Source organism: Myotis myotis, unplaced genomic scaffold, assembly GCF_014108235.1.
Source record: "Myotis myotis isolate mMyoMyo1 unplaced genomic scaffold, mMyoMyo1.p scaffold_m19_p_14, whole genome shotgun sequence".
In the NCBI taxonomy this organism is placed as follows: Eukaryota; Metazoa; Chordata; class Mammalia; order Chiroptera; family Vespertilionidae; genus Myotis; species Myotis myotis.
This window is the reverse complement of record NW_023416318.1, coordinates 11,225,522-11,250,531: the sequence shown is the minus strand read 5'-3', so window position 1 is coordinate 11,250,531 and position 25,010 is coordinate 11,225,522. Positions and strand designations below refer to the sequence as shown.

Here is a 25,010-nt window from a genome sequence, read left to right as displayed (position 1 = left end):
CCCCAGCACCCACAGGCCAGCCTGGAAAGCAGCTGGCTGGGAGTCGCCAGGGGCCTCCTGGGTTCCCCCCACCCCCCACACAGATCCCTGGCTCCCCTGGAAAATCCATCCCATGGAAATGAGCCTACATGCCCCAAAATCCTGGAGAGCATTGGCTGGCCTGCACATGTCCCCTCCTCTCTGGGAGGGGGCATCCTCTGTAGGTGCATCTTGTCTACAGTGTGCAGTGGGCTTTAGGGGTGTGGGCAGGGAAGACTCTGAAACTAGAGCTGCTCTCAGTTTCCCCAGGACACTCCCAGGACACAGAGAGAGCCAGAAAGGACAGTCAGGACCCAGCACCCCAAACCCAGTCTGACTGCGATTTGCAGCTGCCTTGTCGCTGACCCCAAGTCAGATCCAGACTCCTGTGGCCTCACCTACTGAGCCTCATCTCTCAGGCCCGACTCTAAGCCCCAAGATCCCAATTCTTAATCCCTGCCCAAGTGGATACATCATGGGAACTTCTACACATCCATCTTCCCCTCAAGCTGCTGCCTTCCACGGGGAAGTCCTGGGGACAGGCCATGAGCTGGCAGAAGTCCTAAGGGCTACCGGTTAGACTAGAGGGGCATTAGGGAAAGAGGCCAAGAAGTCCGGTGCTTACCAGGATTCTTCCAAGAACCAGGGCCCCGGACAGAGCAGGCCCCACACAGAGCTGGGCAGACGTAGAGTCGGCCGGTCCACAAACACCGTGGGCAGGGGACGGGAAGGAGTTGGCTCAACTAGGGCAAAGGTGGGCTTCCCAACAGTCTGTAAGTCTGGGAGCCCAGTCCCCATCCTGGGTTTCTATTAAGAATCCAGCCGAAACCGGTTTGGCTCAGTGGATAGAGCGTTGGCCTGCGGACTGGGGGGTCCCGGGTTCGATTCCGGTCAAGGGCGTGTGCCTGGGTTGCGGGCACATCCCCAGTGGGGGATGTGCAGGAGGCGGCTGATCGATGTTTCTCTCCCATCGATGTTTCTCTCCCATCGATGTTTCTAGCTCTCTATCTCTCTCCCTTCCTCTGTAAGGAATCAATAAAATATATTTAAAAAAAAAAAAAAGAATCCAGCTTCCAGAGACTCTGCTGCCCCTATTTTTGCGCTACAATAAGTCCCCATCTGGGGCGGGTTCTCAGTCTCATGCTACCACCTAGAGATGAAGGGGGAGGCTTCCCTGTACCACTCTGCCTCTGTGATTACAACACGGGAGGATCCTAGGCCTAGAGTCCCAGCCTCTACAAACATCCCTTCTCCCCTCATTGCAGGCAGGCCCCAGGGCCAAGGCACACACCTACCTTGGGGATTAAGGAAAGTGATGTACCACCACTACGTGAATCAAGACACCCCCTCCACTGAAGCACCCATACCAAACACAGCCACCCCTGTGGGCAGGTCTCAGCCCCAAGGAGCAGGGCTGGGTCCTCTGAGCCACCACTTTCCCCAGTCTCCTTATGACAAGTGGCCATAGGGGTCTGAGGGAAGAGGGCTCCATTAACTTTAAACAGCACCAAGCGCAGCCCCGGCTGGCCCTACTCACCCTTGCAGTTTGGGTTGGCAGTCGGAACTACAGGGCAGCAGAGCAGCAGGGAAGCAGGCTGGAGCCCCAGCCTAGGCTGGCAACGCCACTGCCTCCCCAGAGGTGCACACAAACCCGTTGGTATGGAACCGGCAAGCAGGTCTCCCTGGAGTAAGGGACTCCAGGTGCCTGGCCCAGCAGGCTCCCCAGAGCTGGACAGGCTCCCTCTAAGAACATCCATCCATCCCTCCTACCTAGCAATACACCCCTCCCCCAGCCTAGCTCACCCTTGATCCATGAGATGCCCATTCTGAAGGTTCTCACCTTGGAACATCCCCTCCCTACCATTCCACCTGGCAGATAGAGACACGTGCCCATATGTGCTTAGCTTTGCAGGTTATGCTCTGAAGATAGACATAAACACCTGCATCCCAGAACCCACACAGCCTAGCACAGTGCCGTGCTCCCATCAAGCAGTGGGAGCTTCAACGTATGCTGATTCATCTTCTAAGATCAAGAATTAGGGAAAGAAATCAGAAATCCAAATGGCTCTGCCCTCTCAAGCTATGGAAATAAAACTTTAGGGCCTGCAGGAACTTTCGAACAACTGGTTAAACCTGCCATTTAACGGAGGAATCACCTGTTCTCTCCAACAGCCCCCCTCTTCTTAAGCCCTGGAACTGGCAACTCACTCTACCACGGGCCACCTCCGTGGCTGGTGGACGGCTCTTCCTTAGGCTGAGATGAGCTCTGTCTTTTTATTTCCACACCTTGACCCCAGAGATGACCTGTGGATCTGCAAAGGCTCGCCTCCGGGCAGCTTCCCAAAAGGCTGCAGCCAGCCTTTGAGGTGTAACCAGCCCCAGCCACCGCGCCCTTCAGCCACCTGTCCTGAGGCATGAGCTCCCGTCCTCTGCCTGCAACGTGCCCAATGGCCAGGAGGCGTGTCCGGGAGACAGGACATATTCTCTCCCAGCATCTGGGCACAATGAGGTGACATGGTGGGGCCTGTGAGCTGTAAGTAGGGAACCACATGATTTATCTCCCAAACTGGAACATTTTAACTATGGGAGAGACACTATTAACTATGCCCGGAAACAGGCACAAACAGGCGGATGGCCACACTAACTCTAAGTCACTGGGCACACAGCATGGTCACTCATTTACTCCACTGAGAATGCGAGCTCTCCCGGTGGCCACTGCACCCTCCAGGCTCTGGGGACTTTGTCCACCACCCCCGCTGAGGGGCTGGGGCGGAGGCAGAGATGGAGAAAGGCCACAGTACACTTGCATCTGTGTAGTTTCACTTTCCCCCGATTAAAACAATGTTTGTAACTACCACTTGTGGAGGAGGGCAGGGGATAGAGTGGTCTGCCCTTGGGAAGCTGATGCTCTAAAAGGATCAGAAAGGGAGGAACAGACACAAAAACAAACCTGGACCTGGCAGGATAGCGCCCATGGTCGTGGTGGCCCTAAACACACACCAAGTAGCCTTCACTGCAGCTCAAAATGAACGGCTCACTGCAGGGCTGGGGAATGGGGACGTGTCCAGTGGCCCGATGGGGCTTGGTGTCCGTTACCAATTCTCCCCTCCCCCGGACACACACACACTGGTAGGGGCCTAGTGTAACAGCCACAGAACCGGGCAAAGGAGGGGCCAGGTCAGAAAGAACAGGAGGACTCTCTTCTCAGCCCTCAAGCCATTGTTCCCCCTCCTCCAGCCACTGCCTTCTTTTTTCTGGATACTGTGTGTCACACACTGCTTCGGGGCTCTCCACGGGGCATCAGTGCCACCTGAGAGCACTAGAGGGCGCCGCTGCCCTTCCTCGTGAGCACAAGTGCGGCCCCAGGGCAGAGGCCCCCCAAACCTCTGAGCCTGGGAACAGCTTCGTGTCCCCAGCTGGGGATCCTGCAGCTATATTCAGGCAGGCAGTCCAGTTCTGGGTGTCTAGCCTATCGCTTCCTGCAGTGAGTCAGCTCAGCTCTCCTATTCTCCTCAAAAGCCCTAGGCAAGCCTTCTGGGTAAGCACGGACCATTATTTTTTCCAGGCCAGCCTCCCCATCCCCTCAAGGCACACGGGCCCAGGGTGACACTAATGGAGCTCAACAGCCAGGTTTCCTGCCTCTCCTGGCCAAGCCCCTTCACCCAAAGAAATGCCCCTCCCGCCCTGCCTGGATGCAAGGCCACAGAGCCTACGCTGCAAATGGGCCCGAGGGAGGGCAGGGATGCCCCAGGTGCCCTCCAACCAGCTGTGGACAAGCTCAGAATTCAAATAGGAGAACAAACATCTCACAGCTTCTTATGTCCATCTGGCCTCTCAAAGGCCATGAGGAGACATGGAGAAACAGAAGGAAAACGGAGGCTGTAAGCAGGAGCAGTGACAACCCCAGCATCACTCAGAGACACGGCCTGCAGGGGTCTACGCCCCAAACCTGGGCAAGCACCTAGAAATGACCTCACAGAGAGGTGTCCCCCAGCATCTGTCCTGCCCAGAAAAGGCCCGGAGATACCCATAAATGACAGCACCAAGCCCATGGTCTGTGCCCCTTCTGACCCTGGCCCCCAATTGCTCCCAGCAAATGCCCTGTCTGGGTCTTCTACTACCTCCCTCTCTTCCACCTCCTACAAAGATCTGAGTTGTCACAGGACCAAACCTTTCTTCCTACTCCTCCCCTAGGGTACCAGTGGCCAGCCGTTCCCCTGGACTCTGGTGGGTAGGGGCTGGGCAGAAGGGACTGAGGGTGATGTCCTAGGCAGGGGAAGCGAAGGGCAGCCTCACTCAGAGGCTGATCCACCCTCATTCCTGTCTATGAGGCTACCAGCTGGCCAGGGCCCACACCGCAAAAGGCCCTGCATTCCATCCCCATTCCTCTCAGCAGAATTTCACAGGGAAAGGAAGAACCAGGACTTCAGGAAGAGGTTTAGGGACCTTCCCTCTACCCTATCACTTGACCCTTCACCACTGTGCCCAGCCTTCCCACCCCACTTCCTGCCCCTGTATCCGTAAAGGGAAGGAGCAGGCTTGCTGAGAGAGCAGGAACGGTTGCCTTTGCCACACTCATCAGGGTTGCCATGCATGCTCCTGTGTAGAACTGGCCTCAGGCCTTTGAGAATGGCGAATACATGGCCTATCGCCCAGGCCTAGAGCCTCACCCTGGGCCCTGTTAGACTGTCAGCAGCAGTGGAAGGCGCAGAGTTGGAAAAAGGCAAAGGGGCCAGAGTGGTGGTCAGGGGCTGCGATATTGTGATTTACAAGAAACACATATTTCTCGTATGTGCTCTGATGAAGTTCCTGGATCACGGTTTCCAAACCTCTTGAAATTTCCTGAGAGATGACAATGGAGAACCTTTTGTTATAATATTTGGTCTCTTGTTCTCAGTTCCTGAAAACACTTCGGAGCCATGAAGGTGAAGTGGGTGCTTGTTATTCCTAACAATCCCCTTTCACCACATCTGGGTTTATGTAATGAGGTAACTTTTGGAAAGCACCTAATGGGAGGGGGCTGGTTGCCAAGGGAAACAACCATAAACAGGGTTGGAGCTTTCAGTCCCACCCCTTAATTTTGGGGGAGGAGATTGAGCCAATGGCCAAGGATGTAATCCCTCACACCCATGCAATGAAGCCTCCACAAAACTAGCAAGGACTGGGAGAGCTTCCGGATGGTGAGCACTCAGAGTTCTGGGGAGAGTGGCTGTGCTCTGACAGGGCATGGAAGTGTGGTGCCCTTTCACCATACCACGCCCTGTGCATCTCTTCCATCGGCTGTTGCTGAGTTATAGCCTTTTATAACAAACCCGTGACCCAGTAAGTAAAATGTTACTCTGAGTTCTGTGAGCTGCTCTAGCAAATTAATTGAACCCAAGGAGGGAGCTGCTGGAGCCTGCTAGCATGGCTGGCCAGTCTGAAGCACGGACTGGGGACTGGTGTCTGAAGTGGTGGGAGAGGGCGGGTGTCCTGTAGGACTGAGTCCTTTACCTGTGGAATCAGGTGCTACCTCTGAGTAAACAGTGTCAGAGTTGAGTTGAATTGTAGGACACCCAGCTGGTGTCAGAGAATCCCTTGGATGTGTGGGGAACCTACCCACCCCCACACTGGAACTGGATGCATTATCCTAATTGGTATCAGAACCCTCTTAGGAGCTCTGTCCAGGGCCTGAGCTAAAGGACTCCTGCATCCCTCTTTTGGTGGGACTCAGCACCTTCAAAACCAAGTGGCCATCCTCAGCACTTGCCATGCCTCAGAACCAAGAGACCCCCAGAGGGCCAGGGCCCAGGGTCTCCAAGGACAGGGGGAGGTTCAGATTTCAGGGGAGCTGCCCACAGCCTCTTGCCAAGACAGGGGAGCAATTGGAGGTGGGTATATGGGCGGGCATCAATTACTTGACTTCCCTCTTAGGGGGAAGAGATCAAGAACAGCTGGGGCAACTGGGGGAGGTCGGCTAGCTTCAGGGAGGTGGGGAAGCCTGAGGTGTAGCCCCAGTCCCCACCTCTCTACCTGCCAAGGCTTCCTTACCTGGAGGCCGAAGGGCAAGAGGTGGAGGTTAAGAAACAAAAATTCATACAAATGGCTTTCCTGTTTTTCTCCTGTTCCTCCCACTCCCTCGGTGGGCGGGTCTGCCATGAAGCGAGGCCACCATTGAAGAGTTCTCCTCAATCCACTGGGCCCTCACACTCACTGCCTCCAAGTGCAGGCAAAGAGCCTTGGCTTAGGGAGAGCCCCACTCAACCATGCAAAGCAGCCCCAGCAGTCTGCCCCAGGGCCACCTCGGCAGCTCCATCCTCCCAGCCCGGTCCAGGCTGCTAACACTCCAGCATCCTCCCCAAGGGGCAAAGCTGGTTTTGCCAAGGACATACCTGGGTTTCTGAGTTGGTTCCTTGGCTTCCCTTAAGCCAAACCAGCTACTCTTGACCTTCTCCTCCCCGGTGGATGAATGATGGGGTGAGGCGCCGGGGGTGGAACCCCCTTTCTCCCCGAGAGAGCCGCGGCGCCCCAACTCGCTCCGACTCAGCCCCTGATGGTGATGGTGGAAGAGGCCCATCCGGGGCTTCCGCTCCTCCTTCCGGGCTCCCTCCTTCTCCGCCACAGCCTCGGAGGAGGCCACCATGGGTGTGGCAACCTGCACTGGCTTCCCCTCTGAGAGCTGGGCCCCCTCCTCCTCTCCAGAGTGGCTGGCCTCAGTGGCCAGCGCTTTAGCCTGAGTGCTCAGCTCCTGTCCAGGCACTGCCTCTGAGCTGCTGGTGCGGCGGCTGCCTCTGCCCCAGGAGTCATCTGCAGCCCGGGATCCTTCCTCAGAGGGCCGAGAAGAACCGCTGTGTAGGGAGCTGAAGGGTGGAAATGGGCCCGAGATGGAGCTGCGGTGCCGCAAGAGGCCCTGGGGCTCCTCGTTGTAAATGTGGCTTCCATTGACACAGAGAGAGGAGCGGGTGGCAGGGTCCAGGTGGCCCTGAAGGTCGAGAAGGGCCCGGGGAGGAGCTGCTCGCATCTGGCTGGCCTCGTCGCTGTGGGTCCTTTTGTGGGTGAACAACTTGGGGGACTGTGCAGTGTCCCTGCCTGAAAAGGAAGCACACCCAGGGTTAGCACAGGGCAGAGAAGACCCGTTTCCTGGCCAGGGACCTCCCCTGCTCCCTGGATGGAGACCGAGCGCCACGACCCACCACAGCAGGGGCGGCCCCCCTCGCTCACCCCCGTCAGTGGACAGCCAGCTGCTGCGGCTCGGGGACCGGGTGAGGAGCTCGGCCCCAGGGCCCTGAAAGACCAGGCTCCCGCTGGCTGAGGACAGGGTGCTGTCCGAGCCCAGCGAGGTGTTGGACTGGGTCAGGGACGACTTGCGCAGCTTGTTGCGGAGGAAGAAGCCCTTGGCCTTGCCCATCCTGCTCAGGCTGCCCAGCTCGGGGTCCTCCAGGGCACTGCTGGGGAGGATGGCAGACGCGGACTCCAGGTCATACTTCTTCTTGCCCTTCATCTTGTCCTTGAGCTTGCTAAAGGGGGACCGCGGCTTGTCCTTCATGGACAGGTCGAACATGCTGGCGCTCAAGTTGTTACGCGTGAACTGGATGGTCACTTGGATCTCCCCACGTTCCTTGTCCTTCTTGCCTGGCTTGGAGTGCAGCTTGTACCACCTGTGAGAGGGTAGGGGAAGTCGGGTAGAGCTCTGGTCACAGACACAGGGAGTCTGCCCCCCCCCCCCCGCCACACCCCTCCCCTTCAGTGTCTGTCACCTCACAGGGTCCCTCCTTGCTTTGGGGCTATGACGCCTCTCACCACAGGCTCCTGCTCTGACACACAGGCCCTGCCTCCCAGGCCACAGGCATAGCTGAGAAACTATCCAAAACTCCTCCATGATGAAGAAAGCCACATCCTGAGTAGGGGAAGCTCCGTGGTGCTGCTAGGCAGGGCAGGGGTCACCACACCATAGCTCCTCCACCCCAGCACCTTCCCTGGAGTGCCCCATCCCCCCACAACTGGAACTCAGAGGCCGGGAGAGGTGAGGCTGGGTCTGGGAAGGACTCTCACATCTCAGGCCCCAGTTACAGACAGACCTGCCCACATTCTTCCCTGTTTACATCACCCCCCTGGCCAGTCCCAGCCAGAGCTCTGCTCTGAGCCACCAGTGAGCCCAGGAAAGAACAGCTCACCCACAGGCCCTGGGCCAGGAACACAGGAGCACTAGCACATGCACACACACACCTCACCCACTCACTGACTCGCCCCACGTCCCACCAGGAGCAGCTCTGCAAGATGGAGGAGCAGACAAGACGGCACAAAGGGGCCGTAAGCAAGAGGCCCAGGGATGGGAGCGAGGGCTGGTGTCTGGTGAGCGTCTACTGTGTGTTACAACAGAATGCAGGCTTCTCATCTCATTCCCACTTATTCACACCTCACAGCCAGCCCACAAGGTCGGGACACGACCCCAATTTCACAGATGAGGAGGTCGAGGCTCAAGTGGTCACTCATCCTAGAACAAGCTGCCAGGAAGGAGAGGGGAGAGGCGGAGCCAGGTTTCTATCACCCCAAAGCCCATGTTCTTCCCACTACACACTCCCAGAGACACCCTAACACACATGACCGGGGGGATGGAGCCCATGCTACAGGGGAGGGGTGTGCGCAGAGCTCTTCCTTCCTCTGCTTCCCAAATCCTCCTCACCAACGGCTCAGACTCCTGGGGGAAGGCCCAAGAAGGAAGGGCTGACCCAGCTGACTCTGGCTGGCTGGCCGCACCACACGGCATCTGTGTGGAGCTCCTGGACACCTCCATAGGCCCCCTTCCCACCCCACTCACCCAGGTCACACGCCTGCCCACCTCCACAGGTGTGAGCGGAGAGACTGTAGAGAGACTGAACCAGAAAGGTTCTGGACGTCGGGAACCAGGCCTAAATGATGCGGTCAGGCACATCTGGAAACAGGCCCCCTTCTCACACTAGCACCCAGAATGTGTAACCTCCCCGGCACATAAGAGCTGAAATTGAAAATTCAAAGGATGTGTTCCAAGATGAATTGGAGGAAATCTCCAGAATGTAGGATAAGGATGAAGCAACTGTTAGACGTCAATCCAAGGAAGTCCACCCCAGATAACTGGACAGTCAAGCAGGAGAGCAATCGGCTCCCAAGTGTGAGGAGCTTGGGAGTCCTCTCTCCCATCCACAAACAAGACCAAAGCTGAGCAAGCTGAAAAATCAACAATTCACAGGGCATCTCAGGGCAGTGAAACCATTCTGCATGATACTATACTGATAGGTACATGCCATTATACATTTGTCATAACCCACAGAATATAAAACACAAAGAGTGAACCCTAATGTGAACTACAGGTTCTAATTAACACATTGTTTGCGGGTAGTTTTTATCGAGCGCTAACAGGTGGTGCAGGCCATTTTTGCTAATTTTTTGCGCAAATGGCAACGTTCAGTAAAATTACGATAACTTTAGTTTACATATTTATACGTTACCCGCATTCTACCACTAGTCTATAAAAAACGTATTAATACGTGTCCCGCGCTCTACTACACTGGTAGAATGTATAAATACGTAAAACGTGTAAACACGTTTCCCGCATACAATGTGTTAACAATAATATATCAATATTGGCTCATCAGTGGTAACAAATTTAGCCACCAGTGAGCCCAGGAAATTTGCAAGGTGTTAATAATAGAGGAAACTGAGGGAATTTAAGGAGTATAAACATACTTTAACTGTACTTTCCACTCATTTTTCTGTACACATAAAACTGGTCTAGCCCTGGCCAGTTTGGCTCTGTAAATAGAGTGTTGGCGTGCAGACCAAAGGGTCCATGGTTCGATTCTGGTCAAGGGCACCTACCTTGGTTGCAGACTCCTCCCTGGTCCTGATCAGGATACATGCAGGAGGCAATCAATTGATATGTTTCTCTCACATAGATGTTTCTCTCTGTCTTTCCCTCTCTCTTTCACTCTCTCTAAAAGATCAATGGAAAAATATCCTCCGGTGAAGATTAACAAAAAACTGGTCTAAAACAAAGTTTATTAACTAAGAAGAAAAAAAACAGAGAGAGTACATGTAGAGAACACAAAGTGGATGAAACAGTGAAAGAAAAAAATGCAAGAAACTTTTTCTTAACTGAAGGATATGACCACTAGGACAGAAGGGCCACAAGCATACAGCACAAGGAACTAAGGAAGACCCAGCCACAGGTGTCACGGTGTGTCTCAGAACACCAGGTATACAGAGGAAGACCCCGAGGCTCCCAAAGAGGGAGGCAGGTTCATACATCAGGAATTAGAACAGCTTCGGGTCCTCACTAGCAACACTGGGCACCATCTGGACTCTTTAAAGGCCAAGCCCTAGGCACTCCCCAAACCCAGCCTAGGCCCCCTTTAGGGCAGGAAGATCCTGGGAGGTGGGGCCAGGAGGGAAAAGACTTTCCTCACCATTTTCTGAGTCTCCCATCCAGAGCAGAGTGAGGTTGAGAATGGTCAGGACCTGCCTCTAGTCCTCCAGCCACTATCACCCAGCTATTTTCCTACCAACTTACCATCCTTCCCTCCGCCTTCCAGGCCAGGCCTGAACGGGCCCCTGCCTGGCACCTGAGATGCCCAGGGACCCGAACACAGCAGGCATTCTCCCAGAGTGTGACCCTCATGGGCTGAGACAGCTGCTCCATCCTTCCCTCCCACCCCTACTTCCTTCTTCCTCCTGTCTGTCCACAGGGTCCCCTACAGACCCCGGGCCTGCCAGGCACTGCAGCACAGTCCAGATGAGGTCAGAAAGCCTTGAACACAGCTGCTGTGGCCTGACGATCCCTCCGTGAAATGATGGAAATTTTCTCTTCACAGAGCCCTGCACACAGTAGGCCCCAGCATCTCTTCCCTGCAGAGTGAGACTCCCTCGGGGAACGAGACAATAGCGTCCCATGGCCCAGTTCAAGTCCCACTTCCTCTAGGAAGCTTTCTCACCTGCCACCATTCTGGCCACATCTGCTCTGACCACCTGGTGGCATCCCCAGGTGGCCAGGATCTCCCTCGCTAAACGGTATGCCCTGTGGATATTTAACAAGCATCCCCCCAGGCACAAAGCTCCAAAGTAAAGAAGCAATGCCGGCAGTAAAGCCTTGAGATGCTATAAGCCCTCAGCTTTTCACTGCCCACCTCCCCCTCGTTGCCCCCTTGCTCTGCCCACCCCTTGCTCAGAGCTCTCATCTGGACGCACGTGGCAGCATAGCTGATGGCTCAGCCTGGCTCTGCACCCTGAGTACACAGCTGGCCCCACCACTCACTCGTGTGTAACCTCCACCTACCAGGTTACTTCCCGAAGCCTCCGCTTCCCTGGCCATCCAGTGGGGATACCACCCTATTAGGGCTGCTGAGAAGATGACACATGCAAAGCCTGGTCCTCGGGAGTGGCATTCGGCAGTGCTTCTCAAACTGCAACGTGCTAAAGGGTCCCTGAGTCTTGTTCAGATGCAGACCTGAGCCTGTGGGTGCACAGGGGCCTGGGGGCCATGCATGGGCAGAGGGAGACACGCCCTGGGGCTAGAGAATCGGCAGGGCTGGCCTAGCCTCACTGTGTGCTCACTGCGTGCAGGCTCTGGGCCTACATCACAGATTCCCAAAGAGGCACAGAGATGGGTATGGAGATCAGAAACCCGTACAAAGGACTGGCACAATCCTGAGAGGACAGAGCCCTGAGAGGTCACTGAGGAAACCTCGGGTTTGTCCTGATCCCAGGCCATTAAACCTTTGTCTGAGATGAGCCTCCCCCACAGCCCAAGGTCCAGAATTCCTGAGGGCCCACCGTGGGAAAGCTCGTACAGGGCCCCTGCTCAGCCACAATCTCTCTCCGATGCTAATAGCCGGACAAAGTTCAGCAGGCCCAGTGTGCACTTAGGACTCAGCTTTCAGTCTTCCCCAGGATGGACCCCTACCCACACACCACAGGGGCAGAGGACAAAGGTGGGATGCAAGGAGTGGGGGTCTGGTTGCCTCACCTGTTATCAAGACCATGGCCCTACTTACTCCTGCTCGTGGACTCCCAGGTCCAACACACCCAGCTCTCTGGGCACGAAGCTGGCTAACAGGTGCCACACAGCGTGACTGAAAAAGCCCAACACTGGGAGGGCCCACCTAGGGCAGACATCAAACACAGGCAGGTGCCAGGGGGTTCCTGTCAGAGACTGTGGCGTTGGAGCTGTGACAGCCACGGGCCCGGCACGCCTGACTCATTTCCATTCCTATCAGTCCAAATTCAGCTTATGACCCAAACAGTTGTGGCCCTTCCTGAGCCCCCACATGTCATTTATTTCAGGCCCCAAACCCAGGAACCAACATTTGTCTCTTTTTCCCCACACAACCCACATCGTAACTTTGAACTCTTGTAGCTCTACCTGCAAATTATATCTAGAATCCAACCCTCCCACCACTGTCACCCTACAGTGCAGTCCGCCACCATCTCCTGCTGGACATTACAGTTCCCTGCTTACCTGCCCCTGCCTTCCATGCTCCACCCACAAACAGGTGAGGCCAGAGCACATCACCCCACTCCTCAGAGGTGGAAAGGACCTATCTTTTGGCTCCCAGCTCCCTGACTCTGTGTGTCTCATCCCACACTGACCCGAACATGTTCCCACCTCAAGGCCACTGCACCTGCTTTACCCGGGCCTAGATCTCAGGCCATGGTTCACTCACTCACTCATGTCACTTCCTCTGAAACGCCTCTGTCTTCCCTGAGTTCCCAACTGCTACTGTCCCTTACCCTGTTTTATTTCTTGAGCATACTTAACACTACCTGACATGTGGAAGAGCAGTAGAAGAGCAGTACCCAGGTGTGTGTTCGTGCACATGTGCACATGAGCATGCACGCATCCCACACAGTAAAATGATATATTATGCACAGCCATGTCATGTCTGTCTTTCCCTGCTCTACAGGCAGCAATTTTATTCTGCTCACCTCTGCTTCTCAGCACTTAAAATAGTGGACACTCAAACTTTTGTTCAATGAACTAACAAATTAATCCATGAATTGACTTAAGAACTTGTTTGTCCTTGTTCACAACTGAACAACTGTGTAATGTTTCTATTACAAATCCATGGGTCTTACCCATGACACCAGGTTCCCAAAGAGCAAAGAGGGGGCTCCCTGCCCACCATCCCCAAACAGGAGCTTCCTGAGGAAGGGACCGCAGAGCCAGGCTTCAAGGGGACAGTTCCCAACGGGGACCTTCTTTAACCCCGAGACCCTCATCCCCATCTCTGAGCCAAGATTCTCACTAGCTTCTCTGAGAGAGAAGGTGCCAACCAGATTTGGGAAGTGACCAGACTTGTGAATGACGGTGGCTGTTGATCCCACTCTAGCCCATCACTAGGCCACTGGTCTTCTCACCTTGAACAACTTCTCTCATTCAGCACCTATTGTGTGCCAGACACTATACTAAGCACTCAACACAACAAAGTATATCCCATTAATCCTTTCCACAGCCCTGTTGAGGTGGGTGTGGGAGGCTGACCCTAGAGTGGCTACCAGCATAGACTTTGGAGCCAGGCTGCCTAGTTTAAGCCCCAGCCCCAGGACTTATGGCTTCATGACCTTGGGCAGATCACCTGACCTATGCCTCAGTTTCCACACCTATGGGGGTAATGGAAATCCATTCCCCTCACAAAACTCTAAAAGGAGTAAGTGGATTGTGTGTGAAACACTCAGAGAATAGGGCCTGGCACATGGGAAACGCCACATAAGTGTCAGCTCTTATGTTTTTGCAGATGCAGACACAGGGGCACAGAGAAGTCTGCTGGGTTAAGTCACCTACTTATTTTCAGGAAGTAGGAGAGCCAGGATTTGAACTCAGGCTCCCTCTCTCCAGAGCCTGGCCAGACCTTGATCACTGCACTAGACTGCCTCCCTCTGCAAGTATCACACACACACACACACACACACACACACACACACACACACGTTGCAGGCCCAGAAACTCCTGTGTCCCTGCCCAACCAAGGAATCTAAAGTCACTCCTTATTTCTCCAAAGTAAAGGGTATGTTTTAGATAAGAGAAAAATTACATCTTTATTTCCCCTCATCTCTAACTGAAATTAAGCATCTCTTCAATTATGAATTTTTCCCACAGTAGTAGTAGAGTAGCAGTACCTATGAGTGTGTCACCAGGAGAAACCAGGTATTTTCTTATCACAGTACAGATGTAACAAAATATTGTCTATACTCATCTTTACTTTGAACTTTAAAGTTATTAGTCCTCCCACTGGATCACATTGTTTAACACAGTAATAAAGCCCAGGTACTTTAGCAAATGTTCTAATATATTGATAAATGTGCTTCAATATCATCGGTGTACTTGGTAATCCTATGTATTTGGAGATCTTGTTCTGAGAAGAGGTCCATGGCACAGAAAGGGCTAAGAGCACCTGCTCTAGAGGAGGGAGGGCACAACGGCAGCAGAAGGCAGGCCTTTGCCTTCCTGCCTCAGTGCACGGCACCCAGGCTGGGCCTCAAGGCAGAGGGCAGGCACTGCTCCCAGATTCCACTCAGGGAACTAGGAGGGCATGACGACAGGCAAGAAGCTAGCCAGACGCCCTGAGACTCCCCAGTGTCACGCTACAGTGCTCAGCCTGACCCTCACCACCCTGCATGCCAATGAAGGTGACTCCAGAGAAACAAAAACAGCCAAGTGTACCTGCTAACTGGGGCCTGTTTTGATCATGACCCCAATACCACAATCTCCAACTTCCCCAGGTTGGTCCCCACCTGAGCCCCCCTGCTACAGCTGCAACCCACCAGGTCTGCAGCTTCTCTTTTCTGGCTGTGGCTGCAGTCCCGGCCTCTTGGGAGACTGGCCTTACCTCAGGCTGACGAAAAGCTACCACCACGCTGGGGATGAGGGCCTGCAAAGCTGAAAGATGCAGAACTGAACTCCACCCCTGAGGCAAATGAAGCCAGCAGGCCCTTAGCAAAGACAACTGTGCTGCCCTGATGCGCCACCTGAAAAATCTTCGAGACGGGAAAGTGAGGGGCCAAAGTGGAGGAAGAAGAAATCCTGGCGGGTTTCCTTTCCGCCTCACTCTCCACCTCTAGCTTCCCTAGAGAGCTAGAACAAGCGGGGGCTTCAGGGTTCAGAGGGGAACACAGGGACTCAAAAAGTAAATGTTAGGGAAACTATAGGAGAAAACACCAAAATATCTCTCTGTCCATAACAGTGTCTGCCCCAGGTTTCTAGGCCAGGCCAGCACTGGCCATTTCAAGAGATGTTGTGTAGATTAAACCATCTGCCCTCAAAAGACCAGCCGTCTTCAGAGTCATGCCACGCTGTCCCCTCCCTGGGCTCACGAGGCCCCGCGGTCTCAGCTTTGGCAGGAAACGCCTGCCACGTAAATGACTGGTATCATGCCCACTCTCCTGGGGCGGGGGGTGTTTTTAATTTGAAAGTCATCACCAAAATGACAAAAAACTGTCACCCTGCTATTCCAGCCGCCATTTGTATGTAGAGCGACCAAATAGTTGAAAGGGAAAGCTCTTCCTTATGCCCCATTCCTGATAGACACAGAAGAAAGGGCAGATGCAGAGACCTAAGTGCAGTCATCATCAATGGCACTAAAACCACTGGGAGAAAGGGTGATGGAGAACTTCATAACGGCTGGGTCGGACGAACAGCCCAGAACCCACCGCTTCGTGTGGGAGACCATGCAGCAGGGTCAGCCACCCCACAGAAAGGACGCCTGCGGGAGGTGGGACCTGGGACACGGGCCTTCCAGACCTCGCGCTCGGGGCTGGAGAATCAGGGGAGTCAGGGGAAGAGCATCATCAGGAGCCCTTCAGCCGGGGCACAGTGTGGGATATTCTCCCAGCTCCTCCACCAGGGAAGGGTTGAAACGAAGAGGGGAGACTGTTATACTGGGCGACCTACCACCAGGCACAGTTTGGGAGCCCGTTGGGATCCTGATTCAACAAACCACCTATGAAGAGAGAGTTCTGATATCAGGGAAATTTGAATATGGACTGGATATTGGATGGTTATGGGGGAGTTGTTGATTTTGTTTGTGTGATAATAATATTATGGGTATGTTTTTTTTAAGTCCCTGAATCTTTTGGAGATGGTTGAAAACACATATTAAAGCACTTAGGGAGCACTGACTTATTTATACTCTCCTCTGAGCTCACCTGGGACTAACAGTGGGTTTATATCAGACCCCTGAGGAGGTAAGGGGGGTAGCCTTGGGCCAAGACACAGGCTGAGCCCAGCTCCTGGTCTTGTCCTGAGCCTGTGCCTGCACTGTGCTAACCACCTACTCACGGCTGCAGGCCCAGCACAGGGCCTGGCACAGGGATCCTGACCCCATCCTGGCACTCACAATGTCTTAGAGCAGTGATGGCGAACCTTTTGAGCTCGGCGTGTCAGCATTTTGAAAAACCCTACCTTAACTCTGGTGCCGTGTCACATACAGAAATTTTTTGATATTTGCAACCATAGTAAAACAAAGACTTATATTTTTGATATTTATTTTATATATTTACATGCCATTTAACAAAGAAAAATCAACCAAAAAAATGAGTTCGCGTGTCCCCTCTGACATGCGTGTCATAGGTTCGCCATCACTGTCTTAGAGGCACAGGTAACTAACTCACCAGTGAAATCTCACCCAACCAGAGGAGGCCTCAGCCAGGCCTCCACTCAAAACATTTCCCAAGAATGTGCCAGGAACAAGGAACAAGTAATGGGTGCCCTCCAGAAGCTTACATCGTGTTGAGGAAATAAGGTAGCCACACAGATAAAGGCAGAAGGTGATCGACACCACAAAAATGCACAAACAAACTGCACAGGGAGGTTAAAGGGGAGCAGTAAGATGATTTCATGGGGAATGACATGGCATATACTGGGCCTTGAACGATGGGCAGGAAGGAGGCAAGGACAGGGCTAGGGAGACAGTCCAGGTGGAAGGAACAAAATAGGCAGATGCCCAGGCTGGACAGGCAAAGTCAGACAGGAAGGCGCTTTGGGGGCAGACAGGAGATGCCGCAACATCACGCTGAAGAGCTGTAACTTTACTCTGGCCCTGAAGAGCACTGCAGGGCACGAAACAAGGACAGGACTGATGGAAGCTGAGCTGCAGGGCAGCGAGGGACAGCAGGGAAAGGGACAGCGGAGAGGTGAGGCAAGCGGGTCTGGCTGGAAGCCGGCACAACGTGGGGTGGGAGCCATGGCTGGGCCGACCCCAGCAAATCCTTATGCCTTAGCAGTTATTTCTCATCATAAATGAATAAACTGGCATTCTGGTTTATAAAAAGGCAGCAGTGGCTATATTAACAGTCCAGAGCAGAGGTAAAAAAAAAAAAAGAAAGAAAAAAAACCCTGAACTAGGACAGGAGCAATGGGGAAGGTGGGAGGGGCCCCTCTGGCAGAGACACTCCCCGCAGGCTCCCCACTCACTGACAGCAGGTACTGTTACCCACCTTTACCCCCACAACCGAGGCCCTGATACATGGAACACTTTCTAATACCTGCTGGGTAAAGGAGATGGAATCCACAGGGCTCAGCTAGTCCCAGAAATAAACTGAAGAAAAAGATTATTTTAAGGACATAGTGGGAAGACCCCAGTGGGTTGAAGACAGGAGACCTGGGGTCTCGTCCGGAATCTGACTTATTAAGTGGCTTTAATGCAGCCATTTCACCTCTGTAAAAGGGGTGATTGCCAAATCCGGTTTGGCTCAGTGGATAGAGCGTCGGCTTGCGGACTGAAGGGTCCCAGGTTCGATTCCGGTCAAGGGCATGTACCTGGGTTGCGGGCACATCCCCAGTGGGAGATGTGCAGGAGGCAGCTGATCGATGTTTCTCTCTCATCGATGTTTCTAACTCTCTATCTCTCTCCCTTCCTCTCTGTGGAAAATCAATAAAATATATTTAAAATAAAAAGGGGGGGGTGATAAAATAAGCAGGCTAGAGGCAGGGGGAAGTGCCAGCCAAAACTGTTATTACTCAGAGTTTGGAGAGACGCTGAAAAACCTTTCCCCAGAGTCTCCCCATCCAGATACCTTCCCTCTTCTCCAAGTCCCCCATGAGCAGTCATCCTTCTACAGATCGGACAGGAGATGTGCGAGTGGCAGGCCAATCCCCTCTGGTTCCCCACCCCCACCACCTCACCCACCCTTTGATTTGGTACCTACAGTAGAACTGCAAGCCTGACACAGCCATAGGACAGGATATTGCCTCTTATCAGGCCAGACGATGGTTCTCATCGCCCACCCTGGCATCCTGCCCGGCACTAAGAGACAGTCCCTGTCGCCCAGAACCGCCACTTTATTAGCTTCCCTGTCTCCGTGGCCATGTCTTACTCAGCTCCCTGCAGACCCAGCCAGGTCCACCTCCCTCCCTCCTGGGCACAAACATCTTGGCTAATACTCCTGTCCTCATCCCTCCTACTGCTGGAGGCTCCAAAGGTCTGTCACCATCAGCTGCCTCAGACATGGCTGTGACCACACTCACCCAGCAAGAAAAAAAAAAAAAAAAAAGCTATAAAAATGCCTGGAGACCAGTCTAGCCAGCACAGATAGCAACAGAAAATATGTATGACCAAAAGCACCATGCAGGGGAAAAAGCACTGGGCTTGGAGGTCAGAAACCTGGCTGCCACTAATGAGTCATGTGACCTAGAACAGTCATTCTACCTCCTGACACCCCCGTCTCCGCATCTGTGAAATGGGGGTCACCCTGCCTGCCTTCAGGAAAGAACAAAATGAGGTGATGCTGAGAAAGCACTCTGAAAACTAGGGCAAACCACACACAAAGACTTGGGATTTGTTGTCTTTGGGGTCTTTTATAGGTAGGCTGGCATCAGCCCATGGGAGGGAGGTGGCCCAAGACCAACCATCGACAATCTGCCCAGGAGGAATGAAAGAACCAACAAGATGACCTCCCCCCGGGGGTCTTGGGCAGAAAGGAGAATAAAAGTTCTAATTAACCACACCCTCCTCCCCAGTTTGCTCCTAACCCCAGATTCACCCTAAAAAAAAGAGTCTTGGGTCATGGAGGTCAAACCTAAGAAGTGCCCATCCCCTCTGCCAAGGTCTCAGTTCAGATTCACTACGGGTAGAAACAAACATTAAACATCCCTCATGGAGAAGGCAGGCTGACCATAGGTAGAGGCCTGTGTGTGGAGAATGTTGCATCTGTACAAACAAACAAAAATGATGAGGAGAAGAAAATACATAATACATTGGCTTTTAAATGCATGGAATAACTCTGGAAGTAACGGGTAATGTTGGTTGCCTCTGAAGAGAGGAGCTGGGTGACTCAAAGTTGGGACAAGGGAGGCTTTTCATCGTGCAGCCTCTTTACCTTTAGCATTTGAACCAGGTGAACTACTTAAAAATAAATAAGAAGTAAAGGCTCTTTTGCTGGGAAAGGCATACAGGAAACTCAGCTTGGTTCCCTTCCACTCTCTACCACATTTACCTCCCTTCCAGAGGGACAGTCTCCCACTCAGAAATTTCCCAGCCCCCCACAGCCTTTCCTGTAATTCAAAGTACCACCTCCCCCAGGAAGCCCACCCTGATCACTCTAACCCTGGTGAGTTTGCCCTTCTTCTAATCGTTTCCTTCTCTCACCCTTTTTATTTGCTGCTTTGTAGGTTAATTATCCTTCCTGTGTAAGTCTTGCCTCAAACGTATTTTCACCCTTTAGGGAAAGAGCTACACATTTTCTCTCTCTTGTTTTCTCCAAAGCCCTGGCCCAGGCATAGTCATTGCCTGTCATTGCTTCCTAGATGTTGAACAAAAGGAAGAAGGAGAAGAAAAAAAAGCAAATGAGCCCTGGCTGGCTGGGTGATTCAGTCGGTTGCAGCATCATCCCGTACACCAAAAGGTTTCGGGTCCTATCCCAACCCCCTGGTCGGGACATGTACAGGAGGCAACCGATCGATGTTTTTCTCTCACATTGATGTTTCTCTCTCTCTCCCTTCCTCTCTCTCTAAAATTAATAAAAATATATCTTTGGGTGGGGATTTTAAAAAAAAAAAAGCAAGCAACTGCATCTGCATTGCTGTAGGGGGAGGAACCAGATGGCTCGGGAGTGTTCTGTCCCAGTGGAACAGGCATGTGACGTATCGGGAAAGGTCAGGAAGTCTTGTCTCTGCTGATGCTCCGAGGCCCTGAGCTACTACATAAGCCAAGGGGAGCAAATCTCCTTGAGGTGGGGGGCAGTACGTAGTACCAGGGCGCAGGCCGAGTTTCGCAGGCCTCCCACATCTCCTGAGACACACCCTGGTGGCAGTGATACCTTCCTTCCAAAAGTGCCAGGCAACGCCCCATCCCAAGTCAGACACAACAGGCACAGAGACACAGACTCAACATGCTTATCCCAGTCAGCCGAGGCCTCACACTGGAGAAGCAGGTGATGCTCACAGAGCCCCCAAGGCTAACCCAAGGACTGCTTTGAAGAGGAGAGAGGAGCCCTCGGAGGACAGCTGCTGAGCACCTGGCCCCATGCTGAGCTGGCCCGCGGGAGACATGGAAGAAAACTGAGATGGGCGGTACAGCACGGTGGTGGAAAACACAGAGCGGGAAGCCCGGCACCTGGGCCTAACTCCTGGCTCTACCCTGTACTGTGTGCCTTTAGAAAAGTCACCTGGCCTCTCTGTTTCCCCATCTGTTAAACACAGTAACAGTGCCTGTATCTCTAGAGGTTGCTGTGAGCTAACTTAAGTCAAGTCCTTAGAACAGTGGCAGCACCTAGAAAGGGCTTAATGGACAACACACTAGGCCAGTCAGTGATGGCGAACCTTTTGAGCTCGGCATGTTAGCATTTTGAAAAACCCTAACTTAACTCTGGTGCCGTGTCACATAGAGAAATTTTTTGATATTTGCAACCATAGTAAAACAAAGACTTATATTTTTGATATTTATTTTATATATTTAAATGACATTTAACAAAGAAAAATCAACCAAAAAAATGAGTTCGCATGTCACCTCTGACACGCGTGTCATAGGTTCGCCATCACTGCACTAGGCCAAGGAGGCCACAATAATCCCCTGAAACAGAGTGCCACATGCTGTCGGTGTGGGAACGCGGAGGAGGTGGGGGGGGGGGGGGGTGTCCTCTCCTGGAGGAGGCCTTCCCTGGGCTCTGTCTGCTCTGAACATCTCCAGTGCTCCCTGCCTCGGCGCCAAATACCTGGCCGTGGTCCTTCCTCCACATGTTGGGGTCCATCCTCCTAACAAGACCTCCAGGCATGCAGGCGGGGGTGTCCATATCCCTGGACACCCCCTCTCGGCCTCTGCCCAGGCACTCCAGAAAGGCCTCTGGAATAGACTGCCCACCAGGTCCACAGATAAGCCTCCAGGCTCCCACTCCCATCCCAGCTGAAATGTCCCCTCTAAAACCTCAAAGGCACTTCCACAGAAAATGCCTTGGGGTGCACACAGGGCCCCAAATGCCTCCTCTTCTGGTGCCAGGGCCTAACAGGAGCCACACAGAGCCCCACCCTTCCTAATCGCCGAGTAGCTGACAGTATGTCCCTCTCCCGCCCCAGCCTCTATTTCCACAGGTCTAAGCATTCTTCTAGCTCTGACATCAGAATTCCAGGATTAAGGGCTGTGCTTCTCTTCCCCACACCTAGGTCAGCTGAAGGTCAAAGTGGCCAGAGACAAAGCCCCTCCCTATGTAGCTCCTTTGAAATGCTGCCTTCTGGGAACTGAACTTTCCGGGTCCCTGCATGCTTACTGCTCAATGGTGTGAGGGCTGGGCCAGCCACTCTGGGCCTCAGACTGACCTGCCAAGCCCAGCTCTCCTGTCTGGCAGCCATTCCTGAGGAAGAAAAACGTAAGGGAGCCTCAGCCAGCTCAGTAAGAAGCAAAGTGATCAGACTTATCCCAGACAGGACCGACAGTCCACATTGGGGGCTTATTTCTATTACTTGGCTGGGAGGAAGGGAAAGCTGCTGCTTCTTCTTTTTTTAATCTTCATGGAGGATATGTTTTTTAAATTGGTTTTAGAAAGAGAAAGGGAAAGAGAGAGAACAAGAGAAACCAATGTGAGAAACATCGATCAGCTGCCTCTTGTAAGCGTCCCAACCAGGGATAGAACCCACAACCTAGGTGTGTGCCCCGACCAGGAATCGAACCCACAGCCTTTTGGTGCATGGGACAACACTCCAACCAAGTGAGCCACCTGGCCAGGGCAGGGCAAAGCTTCTTCATGATCACATCATTCTGCAAAGGACTAGAAGAAAAAGAGTACTGATTCCCAGAGAACACACAGATCCCCCCCATTGTGTTAATCATCTGTCCCTGAGCAGGGTGGGGAGGGCAGGGGAAACATCTGGACAAGGCAAGAGAAGTCATAACACCAGGAGGCAGCAATAATAAGGCACTGGGCAGCCCCCAGCACAGGAAAGGGGCAGCCCTCCAGGTCACTTGGGATGGGACCTCTGCTAAGTGGTGCCTGTCCCTGGCTGCCCACAGGAGGGGAGAACAGGGCAGAGATGGGTCCCACCCAGTGCCAGATGCAGGGGAAGGGGAAGCTGCTGTGCCAGCCTGCAGGAGCTGCCCAGTCTGATAGGGGACTCACTTCCTACCCCTCCCCACACTCCCAGACACTGCTGCTCAAAGCAACCCCACATAAAAACTGCCCCATAACTAAGGGAGATGGAGCCTCCTGTGTCCTAATGACTGGCTTCTAAGTACAGCCACACCCTTCCCTGGCAGCCAAAGCCGACTTCCCAGGCCATCCCACAGGCCTCCAGCTCCAGGTCTGGGGCTGGAACAGGAGCCAAGGAAGCCAAGGACGCTTGTGGCTTCAGCTGCTTCCTGAGGAGCAGTCACATCTGGAGAGAAGGCCGTGGGGTCATGTGCCATCTGCCCCCAACAGTACTCTGCCTGGCATCTGGAGCTAAGGGATAGGTGGATGCCCTCAAAGACCACCCAATCCTAGGACAACAGGCTGCATTTTCCTTAGGGTGCCTCTCCCGGTGCCCCTAAAGCCACCCTCAGGAGATCTCAGGCCAGAAGGCTCTGGTCTCAAACCTACGTCCTCCTCGGCCACAGTCTGAAAACCAATGCCTCTGTCTGACCAGAGCTGACAGAGCCTCTTAGGGGCCACAGTCAGCAGCTTGTACATGGTCACAACAGCTTTACTCTTAGGAATGAAAAAAGAAAAACTGGCCCCAACCCAAGTGAGCCCACCGCCTCAACTTTCCTAAGGAGCCAGGCCCTAACCACCAGGCTCCAATTTTATCAGGAGCTCTCACACTTCTGCATGAACCCTGCCATCCACAGTCTTTCCTAGGTTCTAAGTCCTATATTGTCTAACCACTGATCCAACAAGCCCAGGACAAGGGTGCTTTATTTTAATTTTTTTTTTAAAGAGAGGAAGGGAGAGAAAGAAAGAGAGAAAGAGAAACATTGATTGGTTGCCTCCCACATGCACCCCAACCAGAGATCAAACCCACAACCAGGATATGTGCCCTGACAGGGAATTAAACCCGCCACAATTTGGTGTATGGGAGGACACTCCAACCGAGCCACACAGGCAGGGGTTCTTTAAGGCAGGACCACACAGAGCACCCACGGGAGTGCACTAAGCAGGGTGCTGAAGGCAAAAGCCAGAAAGGAAACAATTGGGAAGCATCTCAGGATTTTTAGAGCCATGACTCACGTGTGGCTTTACTAAGGGGAAAGGGTTATAACCAATCTCCTTGTGTATTATGTTAAATTTTGTTTTGAGAATTTAATTATTTGGAAAGTCTCCAGTGAAATCCCTCACCTCAAAGAGTATCCCACTGACAAAGGATCTTTGGGGGCTGATGAGGTGTCTAGCACTCCATCCACCACCATCTTCACCATCACCACACAAAGTAGGGCCCAGAGAGTAACCCCAACACTAATATTTTGAAAGCTTGCTATGGTTCTGGAACTACATGAAGGCTTTTATAGATGCTATCTCATTTCTATCATGGCCTTTGTAGAAATGAGGAAACAGGTTAAGTAACTTGCCAGCTAGGAAGTCATGGAACTGGGAGTGAAAGCCCCATCTCCAAGTTCTTAAACCCTGTGCTGTCCTGCCTTTCCGAAAGGTTACAGGCAGCTCCCAGGAAGGCTGCTGGGAAGAGAGCTGCAGGCTAAGCCAAGCCTGGCTTCAAGACTGCAGGCCCCTAAGCCAGCCCTAGTTCTCCAACCTCTAGCAGTAAGGAGAATGGTGGAGGGCTGTGAAGGGCCACCCAGTTATATCAGGAGCTCTCACACTTCTGCATGTACCCTGCCATCCAGTCTCCCCTAGGCTCTACGTCCTAAATTGTCTTCCCCATCACTTGAGAGGCTCTTCCAGGGCAGGGGATGTCTCTCAGATCAAAGCCGTCAGACATTGTGCACCAACCATGTCCAGAAACTACACCAGATATTTTAATTGCATCCTCATTTCACCCCTTACATCAACCCTGTGAAAGTGCTAATTAGCCCCATTTTACAGATGAGAAAACTAAGGCACCAAGAGTTTACTTGACTGGCCAGAAGCTAGCAGGTTTGGGACTGGAATCTGGGCTGTGCCATTCCACAGGCCCCTCCTCTTAACCGTGAGGCTGCCCTTCCCCAGCCTGGTCCTGTCTTGGCAACACAGGGCTACCATCTGCCCTCCTTGAGACCACCACACCTGGTTCCTGAAGTTAAAGTGTGATACTGTTCTTTTCCAAAACTGAGGAGGGTAAACCCCGGTCCTCTCCATCTTGTCCTCTGCCCAATGGGCAATGTGCAGACTCACTGTCTTAGCAGCTCCAGGAAAGGCCACCAGGAATGACCATTAGAGCCAGAGGAGGGAGGTGGGGACCAGAGTGGGGGCAGCAGTCCTCACCCTCTGTTGGTGGGCATGGTGTGAGGTCCAGTGGACTAGGAGATTAGGCCAGTTTCACAGGCTTTTCCTCTGTCCACCACAAGTATCCCTCTCCCCCTGCCCCCTCCAGGTTCTATAAATAATCCAGGTCAATACATCTGAGGAAAGGCAGCGGGTTGGGTGCGGAA

The 25,010-nt window shown here is 53.2% G+C and overlaps 1 protein-coding gene across 3 annotated transcripts in view; it reads right to left on the bottom strand.

The window, feature by feature from the left end:
* RAB11FIP5 (RAB11 family interacting protein 5) overlaps positions 1–25,010 on the bottom strand; it is a 36,291-nt gene that overhangs the window by 8,849 nt on the left and 2,432 nt on the right. For all 3 annotated transcript variants that reach the window (XM_036334125.1, XM_036334126.1, XM_036334127.1), the window contains exons 2-3: positions 7,219–7,655; positions 6,390–7,086 (exon numbers count right to left, since the gene is read on the bottom strand). In XM_036334125.1, coding sequence (XP_036190018.1) covers positions 6,390–7,086; positions 7,219–7,655 — 1,134 coding nt within the window. The remainder of the gene's footprint in view (positions 1–6,389; positions 7,087–7,218; positions 7,656–25,010) is intronic.